Source organism: Scleropages formosus, chromosome 17 (assembly GCF_900964775.1).
Source record: "Scleropages formosus chromosome 17, fSclFor1.1, whole genome shotgun sequence".
Taxonomy (NCBI): Eukaryota; Metazoa; Chordata; class Actinopteri; order Osteoglossiformes; family Osteoglossidae; genus Scleropages; species Scleropages formosus.
Window position 1 is genome coordinate 10225647 of NC_041822.1, and position 18410 is coordinate 10244056.

Consider the following 18410-nt stretch of genomic DNA (forward strand, 5'->3'; position numbering starts at 1 on the left):
ACCTTGCATTTATCGTACATCCGTAGCCAAGAGGATGCGGAAATTTAATAAGAGGTGAAGTAAAATGGACATTATGTTTACCACCCAGGGACGCGAGACGCCTCTGCTTTGACGATAATTACATCTGACTCTCAAATCGCTGAGCAGGCACAGGGCCTTAGTGCAGATCAGGTAACTCTCTTTGCGTATTAACCACAAAAGTGGAAGAGTCTGGGGTACACACAGAAAAAATGGTACAGACAGGCCAAGAAGACAACAAGGAACTTTAGCTAAATTATTAGGTGGAAGTACACTCAGCCAACACGTAATAGGTTTCCATACCACAAAAAACTGCTACAATGGCATATAAAAAATATATTCAGTACTTCATGTTACTTTCACAATGGGAATTTTATTATGTTCAATAGGTTGCATCTGATGTTTTGGGACAGAGACTGACATCTCTTTCTCAGAGCCTAAAGGTTTCTGTTCCTCAGTGGTTTCAGTCTATTTTCTGGCTAAATCTAGCATATTAACAAATACATTATCTTGGAAACAGTGAGCAATAGTGTACAAGTAGGGTGTGAATGGTGATGGTTATCATAATGATCAGTGTGTACCCTGCCTATATATGTGTATATATTAAACTCTAACCCTAATCCAAGCGGTTAACAAAAGTGAGTGAGTCAGTGCAATAATTTCAGGTGGCATTTTTTCATACAAGAATGGATTATTTTTTTCCCATGAGAAATTCAACTCCTGACAATAGGAATTAATCTAATGGGGTTATTTCACAGAACAATTTTATCCCATTAGGGGTGTAATTCCAAAGACTCAACAACAAACATACCATCCTAAGAAAAGAAAACTTTACAGTTTTTTTTTCTTTTTGTAAGGGACAGTAAATGTTTTTGGATGACTTTGATTTCTCTACAGTACCTCTCTGGAGATCTCTAGGTGTTTGCGGGAGTAGTGTAGTGCCTGTCGGTGGTTACCCAGAGACACATAAGCGTTCCCCAGGCTCCAGCAAGCACGGCCTTCCCCAACCCTGTGTACGGGAAAGTAGACATGGATTCACACACAGAGTGAAGACTCCAAACGCTTTCTGGGCACCTCTTCACTACAGACAGGGAACCTGTCTTGAATGGGGCAGAATTTGCCATGGCGCAGAACACATGTTAAGTGTGACCAACGGTCTGTAAGCACATATCGCAACAGAAAGCAATCTTGAACAAGTTCCATCTTAAAATACCACCCGTAATAACTTAAAATGCTTGAATTAGTTATCGAAATCTTGATATTCAGAGCTGGGAAATAACTAATTACTATTTTAATTATTTTCTTAATAATTATTTTAAGAATTATTTTCCAGCTCTGCATATCAAGATTTCAATAACTAATTCAAGTATTTTAAGTAACTGCAATAATTACTTAGGGCGTTGGCACAGTATCTGTGGTGGGGTGGTGCATATATCCTTTTCTACTTTCACAAAAGTGTAATTTCAGAAGCCTGAAGGGGGGTTCCTCTATGTTTAAAAAGGCATAACTTTCACAACACTTTTTTTAATATGAGAACTCCACAATTGGCTTGGGGTAAAAGAATCTACTAAGCAAATAGCGTTACGTGATTGTGTAAAGTGATCAGGTTAATCTAATGTGATGCAGAGAGGGAGCCCACCTCTCAGGCCTGATGCCTACCTGTCTGAAAGCTCCTGGGCTATGAGCAGGTGTTTGAGGTGGTAGTCGATGGCCCGGTCATATTCCTGCAGGAGGGTGTAAGTGTTTCCCAGGCTGTAGCATGCCTGTGCTTCCATCACCTGGTCCTTCAACTGGTGCGATAACTGCAGGGTCTTCCTGTACAGGGGAAGGTGAAAAGGTTGCAGAGTGTCTCTCTCAACATCCATTGTGCCAGCTGTTTTTTTTTCACGATGCCAATAATGTTAACCTCTCAACACATGTTATATAAACTAGTTTCAGGCATGATCCTCGTCCGACAAGAATTGCTAAATGAAAAGAATACCTTCCGTTACCTGTAATACTCTGTGGCAGTGTGGAACTGTCCGAGGAAAATGAGAGCGTTGCCTAGGTTACTGTAGGCTCTACGCTCTGCTGCTTTGTCCCCAAACTCCTTGGCGATGGAGAGGCGCTGCCAGGGTAGTAAAAGGGCATCAGATGAGATCAGATGAGAAGGGCATCAGATGAATTTGTCACATTCATGACTCTTGGTTGTCCAGCAAAAAAAAAGGGTCTCCAAGTGAGCCTCACCTCTCGGTGGAATTTGATGGCCTCCACAAAATTCCCCAGCAGGTAGTGAGTGTTTCCCAGGTTCCCAAAGGCTCGTCCCTGGGCTGCCTTGTCTCCCAGTTCCTTGACCAGAGATAGGTTCATCCTGAACATGTGATAAGAAAGACGCACATGTATATGCTTTCTCTCTGTGGGAAAACTGGAGTCAGGAACCAGTTCAGTAGGAACCAGATTAGGTGAATTGCTTTCACAGGGATTTTGCACCACATGGTAAAAGCTGCAGCTGCAAACAAATATTGGTTTATTCTCATACTTGTCAGATCATAAATTAACTCCAATTAAACATCTCCCATTTGATCTGTAAAAGAACAATTAGCTAAACCATGCAAATAAGCAAATAAAGGCGTTACATGTAGGAAATCACACCCATATAATATATATGTATATTACATTTACATACACATAGAAATGTATATAATTATTTTTGTGTGTGTGTATATATATATATATTCATCAACCTAGCACCTTGCATACACACTGTCTCAAATCCCTGCAGCTGAGCTCCACTAATGCACTAATTGCCCTTGGTTTCCTGGGAGAGACAAGTCAAGCACTGGTGGACCATTATTTATTTAATGAGGCATAAGTGTGATTTGCGATGGTGCGCCACGGGGACGAACGTGAGGACACAGCACCGGGGGGGTGTAGCTGTGCTCTCTCAGCCTGAAGTGAGACAGGAAAAAAGCAGAAAACACCCTGGGGAATGTGAACTGTTCTCCTCAGTTGAGAGGGCTTCCCTCAGCCTTTCAATAGAATGTCCCATAAGGAAAAAGCCACTACATAGCTTTGCCAGGCTGCAGAAGAGCTGCCTGTTTTAATCTTTCCTGACATGCTGTTGACTGAGGGAAGGAACAGACTTCTGGTAATATGGCAGGAGATTAGGCTCTAAGAGATTACCTTTAATGAAGTTGAGGATCTGATAAAACAAACAGAGCATTACTGTCAAACTGTAGAAACAGCTGAACTGCCACTGCAGATCCAAAAGATCTGCTGCAACAGATCATGAAGGTCACTCCAGATGACAACATTAGCAGTAGCATGCCTTTCGCTGTATTTCTGCAGACACAGCGCCATCTCCTGCTGAAAGCGTAGCAGCATGGGGGGAGGCGGGGGGGGGGGTTGCAGTGTAATCCCAAGACAACAGTACTTTTCTTCCCACGCTCAGAGTAAACAGTGTTTTGTAAGGGTGAAGCACAGGATGGACAGCCAGCTGTGTGTACTGTGTTTCAGGGAATTTGATCAATCGTGTTTCATGACAAAGTCTGCCACTGAACTCACTCGTAAAACTGGGTGGCCCTCTGTAGGGTGTCTCTCACGTCAGGGGACAGGTCTCCAGGGTCCTGGGTACAGCCCCACACCTGCTGTTTTCCCTTGGCATGGAGCACATTGCCTATATTGTACAGCGCCCTCGCTTCTCCAACCTGGGAACAGTCAGGAACATCACTGCTTCAACATCACAACAAACCTTCCCAGCTTTATTAGTTGCAGCCATATGTTCCATTGAAGAGTGATAAAATTAATAACATATACTTTATTTTGCACCCGAGCTGAAATATTTGTTCATGCAAAATATCTATTTTAACTATTAACGCAGCTGTGAAAGCTATTCCTGTTAACTTCCAGCTGGGATTTGAATCAAAACCTTTTGACTGCAAGACTGTGGTATCAGGGTACTTCCCATCCTTAATTCTGGTCATAAAATAAACTGGAAAAGTTTACCATCAACCTTTATGTAAGATGTACCATCTTTTTGCTCTGTGAATGACATGCTGCATCTAAATGAATTATTTGCAGAGAACAAACACAGTCTGAACCACTTGTTCCATATGGGGTCGCGGGGAGCCGGAGCCTAAGCCGGCAACAAGGGCGCAAGGCTGGAAGGGGAGGGGACACACCCAGGACGGGACACCAGTCCATTGCAAGGCACCTCAAGCGGGACTCAAACTCCAGACCCACCGGAGAGCAGGACCCGGTCCAACCCACTGCGCCACCACACCCCCCTACTGCAGTGAACACATCTTTGATTATATTATTACGTACATAATGTGCACAATGTACATTATGGGCACCTGTTAGGGTGTCAAAATATTCAGTCAAACAACTTTCCTCTTCATTATGGTACTAAGAAGAGGTGCTCATTGTCTCCAGCTCTCCATTTCCTTGAGTTCACAATGGAGGGGAAATAGATTGTGAGGAACGAGAAGTCAAATATGACAGACAAATATGATCAGATGTTGGGGACAAAGCTGTGTGTGTGACTCCCACCTTGTCCCCCTGCTCCCGGGAGATGTCTAGATGCCTCTGGCAGAACATCACTGCTTCATCATAGCGACCCAGGACCTTCAGGGTGTTGCCCAGGTTCCCACTGGCTTTTCCCTCACCTATTCGGTCACCTATGGTTCTGCAAAGAGAACACTGAAGCTACCCTTTACAGTACTTAAGATTACTTTTCACACCGTACATGTTGTTGAATGGCAGTACTTGAAAATTGCGTCACATAGCAGTGAAAAATGTCCCTATCAACATCCAGGGGAAAGTGTTTCTGGTAATGTCTCAGAGCAGGACATAATATGTAGGCGCATATACAAAACTTCCGTTCTCATATTCATCATAGATTTCACAATGAGACACAACATCCTGTGATTCATATTAAAGAAATTTCTGAGTCATACTAATGAATTACCTGAGAGAAAGAAGGCGATACTGAAAAAACAATCCTTGCATTTTGCTACTCAGATTCAAATTTCAGAGCAAACAAGTACAACAATCAATAAGAAAAACTTTGGCACTTTTTCAGGTCTTAAAAATGTTTCAGAATTATTTGCTGGTTGTCTGAGGAGAAAAGCCTTTACAGTTTACCTTGTTCATGCAAAGCAGGAGGTGAATCTCTTACCTGGCAAGAGTGAGGTCGTGTCTGTGGTACTCTAGCGCCTTGGCATACTCCTTTAGATAGAAATAGGCATTTCCCAGCTGGCTGTAGATGGCACTGAGGGTCTTGAGGTCTTCTGTGCCCAGCTCAACAGCAGCCTCAAAGAAAGCTGCTCCGCCCTTAAAGTCCCCAACTTTGCACAAGCGCTCTCCCTCCAAGGCCAGCTCCAGGCAGGAGGCCTCCATCCTGTTAACAAAATGAACAAGAGGAAACATTGACGATGTGAGCACAACTTGGCCATGGAACGAAGGCATCATGGGTAAGTCCTCTCACCTTGTTGCTCTCCATTCTTTTTGTAATAAAGTCCATCAAAAGGTGAAAAGCTGAGAAGACTCAACACAACTGCAAACCCCAATCAGAGTAAAGGGATACTGAATTGTATGGAGTAGAAAGCTACACAGCAGTCACACTCTTTCCATGCCTGTTTAAGAGCTTTAGTAGACGCTCTCTGATTTTAAACTCTCACTGTCCAGTAGGCTCATGGAGTTCCTTTAGTGCTTGAGTAAGAGCTCCATGTTGACTATGTCAAACTGTCTTGTCCTCACCTATTCTGACTATCAAACATGCATTTTTGAAGCAAAAGCTACTACTGTCTTGGAAATTTATAATAAATTTCATAGATATATTATTTATTTATTAAATATATTTATTATTAATGTCATGCCCACCAACTCGGTAACAAGCAACGCCGGCAGCTGATCAGGGTCCGGGCACATAAAAGGGCAGCCCGGACCATAGGAAGCTGCGGAACCTTGTTCAGCCTCCTTACTCACTCACGATCCTAGTAATTGCTCCTCGCCCCGCTCCTCTCTCCTCGCCCCGCTCCTCGTACTCGACTTCCTGGTTTGCCACAACTCCTTGCCTGTCTTCTGGATTATGTTTCTCGGATTTTCCCTTCGGACTACGTTCGCACATCGGTTTCTCTTGCCTGTCTCCTCAACCATGTCTTCTGGATTGCCCCTTGAACAACCCTCCTGTGCTCCACACTTGGGTCCGGCACACCGCTCCGGGGAAACACCGTGACAATTAACACTTATTTTCCTTTCTGTTTGTGGAAAGACAGTAGAAATATAGGCAAACTGCACATTTCATACACTACTTCCATTAAGAGGAAAAGTAATTGAAAGTAACCAAGTGCCTGCAAAGTGACTCTTCTGACTTAGCCAGATGTACGCAAACACAAATTTTGGCCTCTATCAGAGACATTGCTCACAACCTCTTTACTTTCCTGTTGTGTTGGGTTCGGTGATACGTTTCAGCTTTGCTAGACTGACCACAAAAAATTTGTAACTTTCCACAATACATACTTTAGTTTCTCCTTTATAGAAAGACTTCTACACTGGTGGAGGATTATAACAAAAGAAGTCTATGTTGCTGCATCACTGTACATGGAGCAAGTCGCAGTGTTCCTATAATTCAGAAAGAAAGGAGACATTGAATAAGCCCTCCAGACCCTATTCTGCCTTTCACGGTCCTATATCACCATGGCAACAGTACTGTTGGAGAGTGGTTTAGTCAGGGATTCTAAACACACAGAGATGGAATTAATCACCTGAATGACTGGAGACAAAGCTGAAATTTGGCCGGAAGCCTTCATCACTTAAGAAATCACTGTAGCTTTCTCGAAACCTTTTATTTTTTTGCTTCTATGAGTCAGTCTTAACATTTACAGTAAGGCAGTTTTACTTGGAGTTAGTAATACATGTTCATTAAAAGTAGCCAAAGAACTACAATGTTATTTGTATGGTTAATTTTTCACCCAGATAGTTATATGAAGCACAAACAGTGAATACAGAAAATTATCCAGTAGACAACATCATTTTAGCAAGCAAACATCACTTAATTCACTTTTGGCCAATTTGCAAACACAGTCGGTTGCCAACAAATCACAGCTGAGTCAAATAAGCGAAAAGAGCTGCCAATCACATAACAAAGTCACCCACAGGAATCCTTTCTAACCAAATCAAACTTATAGCAAAAAAATAAGAATATATAAAATCATCTAATTTCATAAAAACGGCATCCATTGCAGTACTTTGGTCAGATTCTGGCAGTAACGAGGCTGAGCTCTTACCTCTTCTTCTGCTTTGTGAGGATCTTCTGCACATAGATGCCAAGCTCCACCTGGAGTGGTCGCAGTAGGGGGCGGGGCCTAGGGCCACTGTGAGCTAGCCTGCACAGTGCCCTCTGAGCCCCACTGAGGGGGCAAGAGTCAGGGGGCATCACAGGACCCATCATCATTTCCAACACTGAGTCTCTTGTCCAAGCAGCGAAGGCTACCCTAATCCAAAATAGTACCCCAGAATCCGGGAACAATAGCATGGGAGCGTTGCCAGACTTCGGTGGAACAATTGCTAGTTGACCATATTTTGATACAAATTAACAGGACTACCTCCAGCGCTGCTGCTTTTGGCAAAAGGCTCTGTCACTCCACTATGTTTTCCCAAGCTTTTGCTAATATAATACTGTGTCTGACTGCAAAAACAAAAACAAATCATGATATCCAGTTACAAGACAAAAGTAAAATTAAGATAGCCAGTGACATTTCATCATGAGCAGCTGTCTTCTTCGAGAGACTTTCTCACTAATCTGATTTATCCTTTCCTTTGTTAAATCACTTCTGAAAAAAGTAAATCCACAGCAAAAAAAATACCCAGTATTTTGATGTGCTCTGAAAAGTTCCCACCTCTAGGCAAAGGACTTGGGCACTTCCAGGACAAATAGCTGGAAGACCAACAGCTGAAATATCTTCTTCTTAACATTCAACCGCACAACCGCAAAAAGGAGGAAAACTCATTGTCCATGTGTAATAATCTTGCTTTCCCTCGAATCATGCAAAATCCAGCTACTATGTATTTTAGAAGAAAGCACATCTTCTTCATCGGTTTGGCAATTATAATCCACAGCTTTAAGAAGAGGAATGTCTGGACTCGTGGTCCAAGTAGATGCTCTTGGTGCTGAAGACGTGATATTGAAACCAGCAAGAGACAATCTGCTTTAATTCCCCAGCATGCTGTGCTCAGCAGAGGACACATTGTCCGTGTAAGCGCTCCACTAATCCATCCGTCTCATGACCCCAATAGGAACTGTGTTACAGCCCAGTACAGGCCTACTTGGCAAGAGTGTAAACACCTGCATCCAGAAGACAGCAGGCAGAAAACACACCAGAACTGAAGTGCAATGATAAAAAAGACATCAGACAGACAGGGCCAACAAATTGGCAGTTTTCAGTCGAACTGTTTGTCCAGCTGGAACAGCCAGCAGAAATCAATACAAAACCATGTGGGCCCTGAGAAAGCTCAGAAGTGACAGCAGGACAAATAAAATGTCTCAATTAGTCCTTATAAGTTACTTTACCAGTTCCTATGAGCCACACTGTGATATCCCTTCCTAAAGGCTCAGATATATCAAATTAACTGAAAATCCAATTAGTTTTAATCTTGCCATTAAACTGAATGCCACTGTGGAAAAATTTCCAAAATTTTCAAAACATGCAACACGCTGTGTTGTTTCTCTTCAACATTGGTCATTCAATAATTCTTCTAATCATCCATATCTGCTGAAAATCTTTCATTTTTAATATATATGTGAAAGTAAACATTGAAATCAATAAGAAAAGAATTAAAGGCCTTTAAAAAAGACAAGGCAGCTGGTTGCATGATAATCAAGGAACTCTAAAATGCACCTCTTTTTCTTTAACTTGTCTATCCATAAAAACATGGCTCTGCACCTACTTGTTTAATTACATGCCTACGCTGACGTATGTGTCAGTGACATCTGCCAGTTTATGTTGTAAAACATGGTCCTCTGCTGAAAAAATCTCTTGTGTGCAGGCTGTTGCCTTTCCCCAAAAGCATTTCACACCCTCCAGTCTCTCCCATGTTTAACAGTTGGACAAGTTGAAGAGCAGCATTCCAAGCACCCCCTCCCTGACACACCTTCAGTTATGCACAGCTTCTTCAATGGATCATTGATCTGCTGCAGTTCGGGCCTCACCTAGGAAAATCTATCGCGGTAGTGTGCTTAACGGCTTGTTGCTTTACTGAAGGGTGACAGAATAGCGAAAACAGATGAATATTCTACTTAACATTCATGTTGACTGATTATTTTGCCAGTTTTTCACTGCACTGCAAACAGAAAAAAATGTCACCAATATTAATATTATTATTTATTAATAATTCATATTAGTATATAGAAGCTATTTTTAAGATCAGGGTAGTTAATCCCCTTACAGAAATTCCTTCTGGATCTCCTTGGTACTTTACAAGGAGTGATAAGAGCACAAAAACTTGCTCAGCTAAAAAAATAAAAAATAGGCCAAACTGTCTAAGATGATATACATTTCTTAACTTTTCTCCAAAGCATCGTGAGCAACACTTCTAGAAAATACTCTCCACACCTACAAAACAAGGAAATGTGTTGCGGCAAGCAGTATTATCAGTTGGCAAATATCCATTTACTTAGAACATTTCCTCCTCATGGTTTATAGTCCTGCTCCACGAGGATCTATAATGAATGAATGAATGAATGAATGAATGAATGAATGTTTATGAAATGCAAAACTTGCTCATGATATCTCCATCTCTGGACTGCCACATGGAGATTAGTCCAGATAATCTGGAATTACAGTAGAAACCAATGGGATTAACAAAAGAGAATGCCAGTTAGGTTCAGGGACCTAAACTGAGAACCTGGGCAGCCACTGAGGCTCATCAGGGTCTAACACAGCTAACTCCTCCCTTCTACCCTCCTCCAACAGTAGCAGAGCCATGGTAGTCTCTCATTATATGAACATGTTCTCATTTAGTAGACACTTTCCTCCAAAACAACGTACAATGATTACTATGTATTTTGATCTGACAAGGTTTTCAAGGTGACTTAAACTACTAGATAAATTACGCTGAACTCCCTACAATCATTTATACATCTGAGCAATGTCACACATACATAAATGCATACTAAAAGCGATTCAGAGTCACTAAGTCCCCTGAAGAGCATGGATTGTGGGAGGAAACCAAAGTCCCTGGAGGAAATTCATGCAGACAGGGAAGAATATGCAAGCTTGTATCCAACTGAGAAGCCCAGGCACTACAAAACATTAGTACTGTCCATTGCGCCACTGTGCCACCCCAACACAATCCTGCCTTTACAGACACTGACTTACATGGTAACAGTCCCTTTGTCATAGATTAAATACATACTTTCGATGAATTTAGCAGATGCTTTTCTCCAAAGTAGTTACAATTCGGGTCATATAAAAGTGCCTTTCATAACAGACTAAAAGTTTTACATATAGATACAAGAACAATATGTTTGTCTATTACCACTGCTCCTGGTTCTTTTACAACACTGTTATACTCCAGACATACTTTTGAACAACTAACCACAGTTTCCAATAGTTTTCATACTTTCTTACCAAATACCTTGCTAGCAGGCACTCATGACTGCAGACCACTTTCTTTTGGTAGTGTGTCAATATTGTATTCAAATAACTTTTAAGTGTAAGGTTATGCAAGACTTTGTGTATTGGCATCGCTGTGCATATCTCTTTGAGTTGAAGTCTATCTATATGCTTGTTAAACAGCCAAGAGTTATGTGGCTGCACTTTAAAACCCATCTCATATCTGCATTAACTATTAGTGTTTGAGCCAGTATAAATACTTGGCATGGAGAGGAGCAGCAAACTGCCTTCCTGTGGTACATATCCCACAATTCTTTGTTGGCCATGCTTTCACCACAGGTCATTAACTTACCATTAATGCCAAGTAGTTGGATGCTGAACAGTTCTGATTATACTTGTAGTTTCATCTTAATGTCCTGATACTAGAGGATAGCAAAGAACAGGATGCAAGGAAGATACTCAGAGAACGGACCATGCGCATTAACCTACAAGAGGCTTAAAGTTATGTCTGTCTAAAAAAAAAAAACAAGCTTCTCTTTCTTTCGTGAAAGCATCTACGGAAACACCGTTTGCAGTCGACTTGGTAAACAGGTGGTCAAGTGATCTGACTGTAAGGACAGATTGTGCCTGGAAATAAAGAGTTATGGAAAAAGCAAACCTTTTTAGAAAAAAACACTGAACTCTTGTAACAGCTCTTCTTAGCAAACAAAATGACCTATTTCTTCATTTTCATGATTAAATCAAGAATAAGAGAACATATTTTAAATCTTTTCCAAATTCACTATAGTAGACACTTAAGAATGTGTTTCCTTAGCGATATGTAGTGTAATTCACAGTCCACTTATCAACAAAGATCACAACTAATCCACATTACATTGCATTCTACAAACCAAGAAGGTGTTTTAAATAGGTGATTAGCCTTCATTCTTTCTTTCATAAGAAATTCTGAATAGACAAGCACAATATCAAAACGCAAATATGGGGTCATTAAAGTCAAACATTTAACCCAGCATAACTCAATACCACCGCACACCTGCTCTTTACAAAGCTGCATCAGACGCTTTTTATTATGGGACTCGTTTTTGCTGCTACCTAATACTTATTGCTGCTACACTACAGAACGGTTTACAGTTTACAGCCATGTCCTGTGAATTTATTGTCTTGTGTATCTACTGTTCTGTTCTGTATATTTACATACTCTTGTGCATTTGCACTTTACGTAGCCTTGTGTACTGTTCTGTGTTGGACCATGGTCCCGGAGAAACGACATTTCGTTCCACCGTATATGAGCCATACAGGAATGACAATAAAAACCCACTTGACTTGACTTGACTTGATTACTTGCAAAGAGCCTCAGTACAAAAGGAGAACCTTCCTTGTCTCCTCCTCATGAGTCATGAGTTTACAAGTTCATGCGATACAGCCATGAAGCCCCAACATGCATTGTCCCACTGAAGAATACTGGCAGAGAGAGGAAGGAGGCTGCTCTCCCTGGGTCAGAGTCCGGACTCCCTGTGGCCGCAGCAGGTCATCACCAATCCAACAGTGAGCTGTTTGGACACAGTCACTCTGCAATTACAGGCCTGTGGCTAAGCGATGGTACATTTTCTACTCAATCACAAAATCACAATGGAGACTCAAAGCAGCATATTATGTGGGGGTGCTTCAGGGTAAAATGGTTATGGATATTAGCCTTTTAACCTTCCTGCAGCTTGTCAGCAGCTCTAGCACTGTACCAGTTGAGTACATTGAAAAGTGTAATCTGCCAAGCTCAGCACATGATCAGATAATTTTGTTTACTTTTTTCCTGTTAGAGTCCCATTGGAATTGTTGACAGTTGCCAGCTGTGCTCAACGCCCTCCACTACGTGCCAGGAAGCAGTGACAGCTGAGGGTGTGTGGTGCTCCAGTGCAAACTCGTGTCAACCAGCAGCTACTGCATTTGTCTCATCACACAGCATCACACGGGAGGGTTTGTCATCCAGTGCTAGTGATCGGCAGCTTACAGGCATTCACAACATCTCTTAAGGAATAGTACAAAGCAGTGGGCCTAGATCTTCAAGTCAATGTAAACCATCCACTACTCTGGAATATAAGAAGCCACAGAATTCCCGGTCACATTCACCAGATGGCTAAAATCAGAGCGTGTGAAACTGCATTTGGAAAGAGTGCCTTTACTGGCTGAGCTGCCTGGGAGTCTTTCCCACTCTTTTAACCAACCTTTCTATGAGAAGGAAAAATCCAGTTGCCACGGAAACCAGTAGGCGCCCCACAAAAAACTCGCAATAGCGTCTTCATTTCTCTGCTGTCCTGTTTTTCTTTTAACTTCTATCGCTTTCCTCTATGCACTCATTCTCTTTCTCCCTGGCTTGCTTTCCTTTGCCCTCATTCTTGGAGTATTTCTACTGCTCTGACTTTCCACCATCAACAGAACACCGTGATACTCTTCCTAGGGAACTTAATAGAACCAGCCAGTTCACTGCAGGCTTGGACCTGAAGAAAGGTAACTCAGCTGTGAGTCGGTTGGGTGTGCACATCAGCCCAGTTCAAAGGTTGACCTACACTGAAAATGAACAGTTTTACACTCTTTGGCAATATTCAGTCATCTTCTGCATGATGTCTTTTACACTGAATGCACAAGGCACTAAAATATTTATTTCATAAACTCACTTTCTCCACAAAGCAAGTAAATGTAGGTCAGAATTAATGGTGACAGTGTGTTTAATATAGATTCACCTATGAGATGAGCAATGCCAGGAAACAATGGCTACTTGAAACATCATCTGTGCAAATGGTTAAAATATAAAAACTTGCATATGAGTGTCGAGCACACTTAACATGTAGTGTTTTGCCTAGTCTCCTCTGGTATCCCATTCCACTGGTTTCAGCTACACCTGAACAATGAACAACCTGTAGATTGTTTTAAAAATGTTGACTGTTTTCAGAATTTAAAAAAAAAAGGGCAGCAAGGAGTTAATTGTCCCACAGCCAGTTATCTGGAGTTTCCTGCAAACAGAAAAACCTCTATTTTGAAGAACTCTGAATTCGCAATGTATTTATTTAATTTATAGTTTTCAGTTTAGACCTTATGTGTAGACTGGTTTCTTAATGTTCTTTCCTCTAGTTTACATATGAAACCCTGGCTTTACCAACCTAGCTGTCTATTCAGCAGTCATCTTGCTGTACGTTATGTGTAGGTATAGTATGTTATTGCTCACATTTTGGCCTGGCTGGGTGGGCACCTTTATTCACATGTTGACCAAGCAAGCCTACTGATACAGCTGAGAGGTGGCTGAAGTTAGTATTTACAACATGGTTCTTAAGGTACCTTGCCCTAAGGTGAGGAAGCCCATGCAAAAAGCCTCTTGGGAACCCACAGTGTCCTCTCCTATTACTATAGGAACCTGAGGTATTTGACTGTCACGTGTCACCAGAATTTACAGGGGTTCTCTAATTTTTTTTTTAGTTCTTCTCGTCTTTAGAACTGTTCATCAGTCATGGATATTTCTGACAGCAGGACAGTGACTGGCCGCAAAAACCACTAATGACCATTAAATGTATGTGCTACTGGAGCAGGAGAAGAGTGTCATTTGGTCATTATTCTCTTCAATCACCTTCAGCCTTTGCGTCCCATGCGCATCATTGCCATTGACCGAAAACAAACATGAGTCAATGGGAACAATGAGGACGGAGGGCCGTCTGCTGTACCCGCTAGATAGTTATCAGTGACAAATTGGCACAGGTTACAAGTTGACACACGCAGAGAGCTGGTACATCAAGTCGGCAAGAACTGAGCACACAGGCCACGCCGGCATGAATAAGAACCTCTTGTGAAACACCAAACAGAAATACCTTCTTCGCAACATATGGCATTTGTAATCCTGGCAGGAGCAGTTTTGGGCAACTGAGGAACTACAGAGGAGGGTCTGGGTGAGACAGTGTGGCTGGCGGACCCACACCGTCAGCTAAGACGAGAGAAAACAAAGGCAGGTTCACTGATGCATCTGCTGTGCAAATGCTGGGAGAACTGAACAGAGCTGTTATGTGTTTTGTGTGATGTGTGTATCACGAGCTACTGGGAGCTGTATTCCATACTCAGCACAGGATATAAGCCCTGTCCAGAACCCAAGATCTAGAATTAAACACTGAGTCCAGCTTCTGCAAGTTCCTACAGATGCGTGGTACTAAAAATCCAGGCTAGGAGGTGTTCTCCTGGGGAACATCCCGCCGGGACCCCATCACCAGCAGTTTAAGTGTCGGCAAAGCACCCCCCCACCTCCCACTCTCGTGGATCTCCTACCTCGAGTGGAGCCGCTTGTTGGCCAGCTCCCGGGCCATGCCGCTAGCACACTGAGCCATGAGCCGGTTCCCACAGCCCCTGCCGCAGTGCCAGCGTCTCCGTGAAGTCCTCCACGCTCCTAGAAAAGCAAAAGCAAGAGTCAAGGAAGTGATGTATTCTCCAAATAAACCATAAAGGCAGGCACCTCCCCCAGCGATGACATCAGTGGGCTGTGTGTATGCAAGGTTTTTTGCTGGAGGCTGTTTCTCTCTCTTTCGCTCTCCCTCTCTCTCTCTCTCCCTCTCCCTCTCTCTGTGTCCCTCTCTCTCTCTCTGTGTCCCTCTCTCTCTGAATTTAAATTTCAAAGTGTTTTATTACCATTAAATATAACAGTTTTTTCTCATACACTGACTGCATTTTGATTTGTATTTGCATTTTTCATCTTGTCCTCTCCCCTGAACTTGCTGTTTTAACGGTTTCCTAACCTGTTGCAAAAAAAAAAAAAAAAAAAAAAAAAAAAAAACATGCATAATCAACCAAAATGCAATAGGCCAACTGGTACAAAAAAGCAAACAGTTTGTTTCTCATCAAAAATGAGATCAGTGGTTTTAGTCTAAAACAAAGTTTTCAAGTAACTCTAATACAATATTCATTTTTGTTTAATTTTATAAACTGTACTTGTGTTATAACACTTGCTCTATTCAACAATTTACGTTCTTTCCAAGATATATAATTCCCTTTTTCTTTTTAATTCATTCAGCCTCAAAAAACTTTGCTGGTATAAATAAATAGCTGGCTGAAATATAAAGTACTGCAAAGAAAAATGTGTTGCGTGTGTTTCTTTGAACGAAAACGACACTGGCACTGAAAACAAAGATTTGATCCACTGAACACAATAAAAAGGAAAAAGCACTGCCACATAAAAGAGCACTCAGCTGTAGTAAATTAGAGAAATTCACAGATTCATACTTAAAAGTCCAGCAGGAGTAAGATTTCTGTTTTTAGCTACAAAGTAATAAAAGTTTTACATAACACTAAAATGTTTCCAGGAGAGACTGGAGAACCTTTTTGATTAAGCCTGTCTGAGCTTCTTATGTGGATGACTTGTACTTTGTCTTGTTATTTCAGGTCCAAACGAGTCAATTTTCAACGGAAGCTTAAAAATGTACAGTTAAGTACGGAACACATCCAGTGGTCCACAAGCGGTTTTGCTGATGAAATCATATTCCAAGTTAATAACGTGGGGAATCTGAAACAGAGACATGTATATGTGGTACCACACACATTTTGTGGTAATGGCTCTTCAGGACCATGTCAGTAAGAATTCGTAGTGAAGCTGACCACACTTTTCAGAAGTGTCTACACCGGACAGGGCGGTGGGGCACCGCTTATTGTAATCGTCACGTGGTGCAGGGGGCACGACGGAGGGCAGAAGATCATGGGAAAAGACTTTGAGAAGGTGTACATCTCTGCCTGTGAACCTGTCAAGGAGGGACTAACACATGGAGCTGATGATCATCTACCCATGCAGTGTTCACAGCGTGACACCATGTGTACTGAAACAGAAGAAAGAAAGAAAATGGAGTTACCAACAGAACTACCATCTAATTTTTCCAGAACATTCACCACCATCTCCAGACTTTTTTTTTTTTTTTTGATAACCGTGCATTACTGTGGTCGACTTTGCCTTTCATGCACAAGTCTTCTCTTGTTCATAATTTTGCAGTCCATAAAATGCAAATTGCATGTAGTCCGGGGTAGTGAGCAGAAATCTAGGTCCATTTTTACATGCAAAAGAAAACGATGGTCAAAAACCAAATCTGTTGAATTTATTAGAAATGACTAAATATAGAGAAATTATCCTCTGGTGCAAATGATCTGGGTATAATTTAATAATAATAAGAAGAAAAAGAATAAGAAGAAGAAGTGCATCCTAGAACCTGGTAGCTCTGGTGCAGCGTACAGGAACAGACTACAGCAATTGTAAATACATTCCAAAAATATAAAATAAAAATAATGAATCAATAGGCAACTTTTATGAGGACACTCTCTGTCCTGATGCCATAGTGTAGTGGTTATCATATCTGCTATGTACATGGAGAAGATCCTGGGTTCGAGCCCCACTGATCCCCATCAACTTTGCTTGTACAACTGTAATATATTCAGTACTACCACATTATACTCTGCAGGTCAGGGGTTCGAATCCCAGTCCCACTCCGGTACTCGATCCCAGAGGCTACGCTCTCTGAAGTGACAAGAGTACCAATACCCTGCTGTATAAATGTCTAACTCAAGTTATGATTATGTAATATTATAAGTCGCTACGGGAAAAGGTGTTCGTGTACGAAAACAACCGGTAACAGAAGAGGCGAAAGGGAGCTGAAGAGCTTTGGCGCCACTCGCAGCGCGAGCCCGCCGTTGCCGCGCGCGGCTCGTAACGTCCGCGGAGAGAAAGCGGAGAGCGCTGAGGAGCCTTAAACACACAGTTTGTGTGAAGAGCACACACGTACACAGCATCTCACACTCGTTTATTAGCAGGTCCTATGCTCTAGACTACAACATGGATTAAAAAAATAATAATTATACGCGTTATATAAGCGACAAACCCCACTGAATTTATTTACACCGGTGGAAATTCTTACTCTGAAGTACTAAGTACTGTAGCTGTACCTTGGTGAAGGGTACAAGAGTAGTACAGTACATAGAAGTGAGGCGACAACATGATTGTACATTTTCGGTTGGTGCCCAAGTACTAAAAACAACAAGTAAGAAAATATAACAACCTCGACGCAGTAGATTAACTAGTTTCATGATATCTGTAGCTCACACGAGTCTATGCAACTTTACTCGCGTCGGTACTGTAACATAGTTTTTAGTTGAAAACAAACATAAGACCGCGTTATAATAGCAATCTGGGGTGTGTATGATGTAAATAAACACGCGCTGTTAGCGTCACACGAATCCCAATATTAAAAAACGAGAAAAAAAAACACTAGTCCAATGTTGAAGGCTGGTGGCCCTGGCGCGCCCTCTTGTGTTTGGAAGTAAAAGTGTCGATCTGGTGATGCCGCCTAATGAAGGCGTTCAGAACCCCCCCCCCCCCCCCCCCCCCCCCCCCCCCCCCCCCCTTTCCCTTTTCGCACCCCTAACCACCAGGACACTAGTTGCTCTCCCGTCTTGCTCTTTTTCTCTTGTTTCTCATTTTAATTCCGTACCTCTGCTATTCAGGTATGTTGGATTATTTGATATGTTTTAAATGTGTGTTGGTAACACGCACCCTTGAAAAGCTACGTGATTTGTAAAACACATTTTTGCTGCTTTAAAAGTTGTTCTGCAGCTATTCCATGATTCATGAACTAGTCAAGACCATTTCGCTTACCAGAAAACTCTTTTGGCTTTGCCATTGAACAAATGAGAAATTTAAGGGTTATTCAAATATGAAGCTACGTTTATCTGACAACTTTCTCCAAAACAATGTTACATTTACTATAAGCTTATAATTTTTTATCCATTTTGACA

General features: G+C 41.9%; 1 protein-coding gene across 3 annotated transcripts in view; it reads right to left on the reverse strand.

The window, feature by feature from the left end:
- Positions 1-15058, reverse strand: part of LOC108938607 (G-protein-signaling modulator 1-like) — a 32243-nt gene extending 17185 nt beyond the window's left edge. For all 3 annotated transcript variants that reach the window (XM_018759324.2, XM_018759323.2, XM_018759322.2), the window contains exons 1-8: positions 14913-15058; positions 5177-5398; positions 4549-4684; positions 3562-3704; positions 2245-2368; positions 2010-2125; positions 1678-1833; positions 919-1027 (exon numbers count right to left, since the gene is read on the reverse strand). In XM_018759324.2, coding sequence (XP_018614840.1) covers positions 919-1027; positions 1678-1833; positions 2010-2125; positions 2245-2368; positions 3562-3704; positions 4549-4684; positions 5177-5398; positions 14913-14971 — 1065 coding nt within the window. In that variant the 5' untranslated portion in view covers positions 14972-15058. The remainder of the gene's footprint in view (positions 1-918; positions 1028-1677; positions 1834-2009; positions 2126-2244; positions 2369-3561; positions 3705-4548; positions 4685-5176; positions 5399-14912) is intronic.
- Between the last annotated feature and the right edge of the window lie 3352 nt (positions 15059-18410).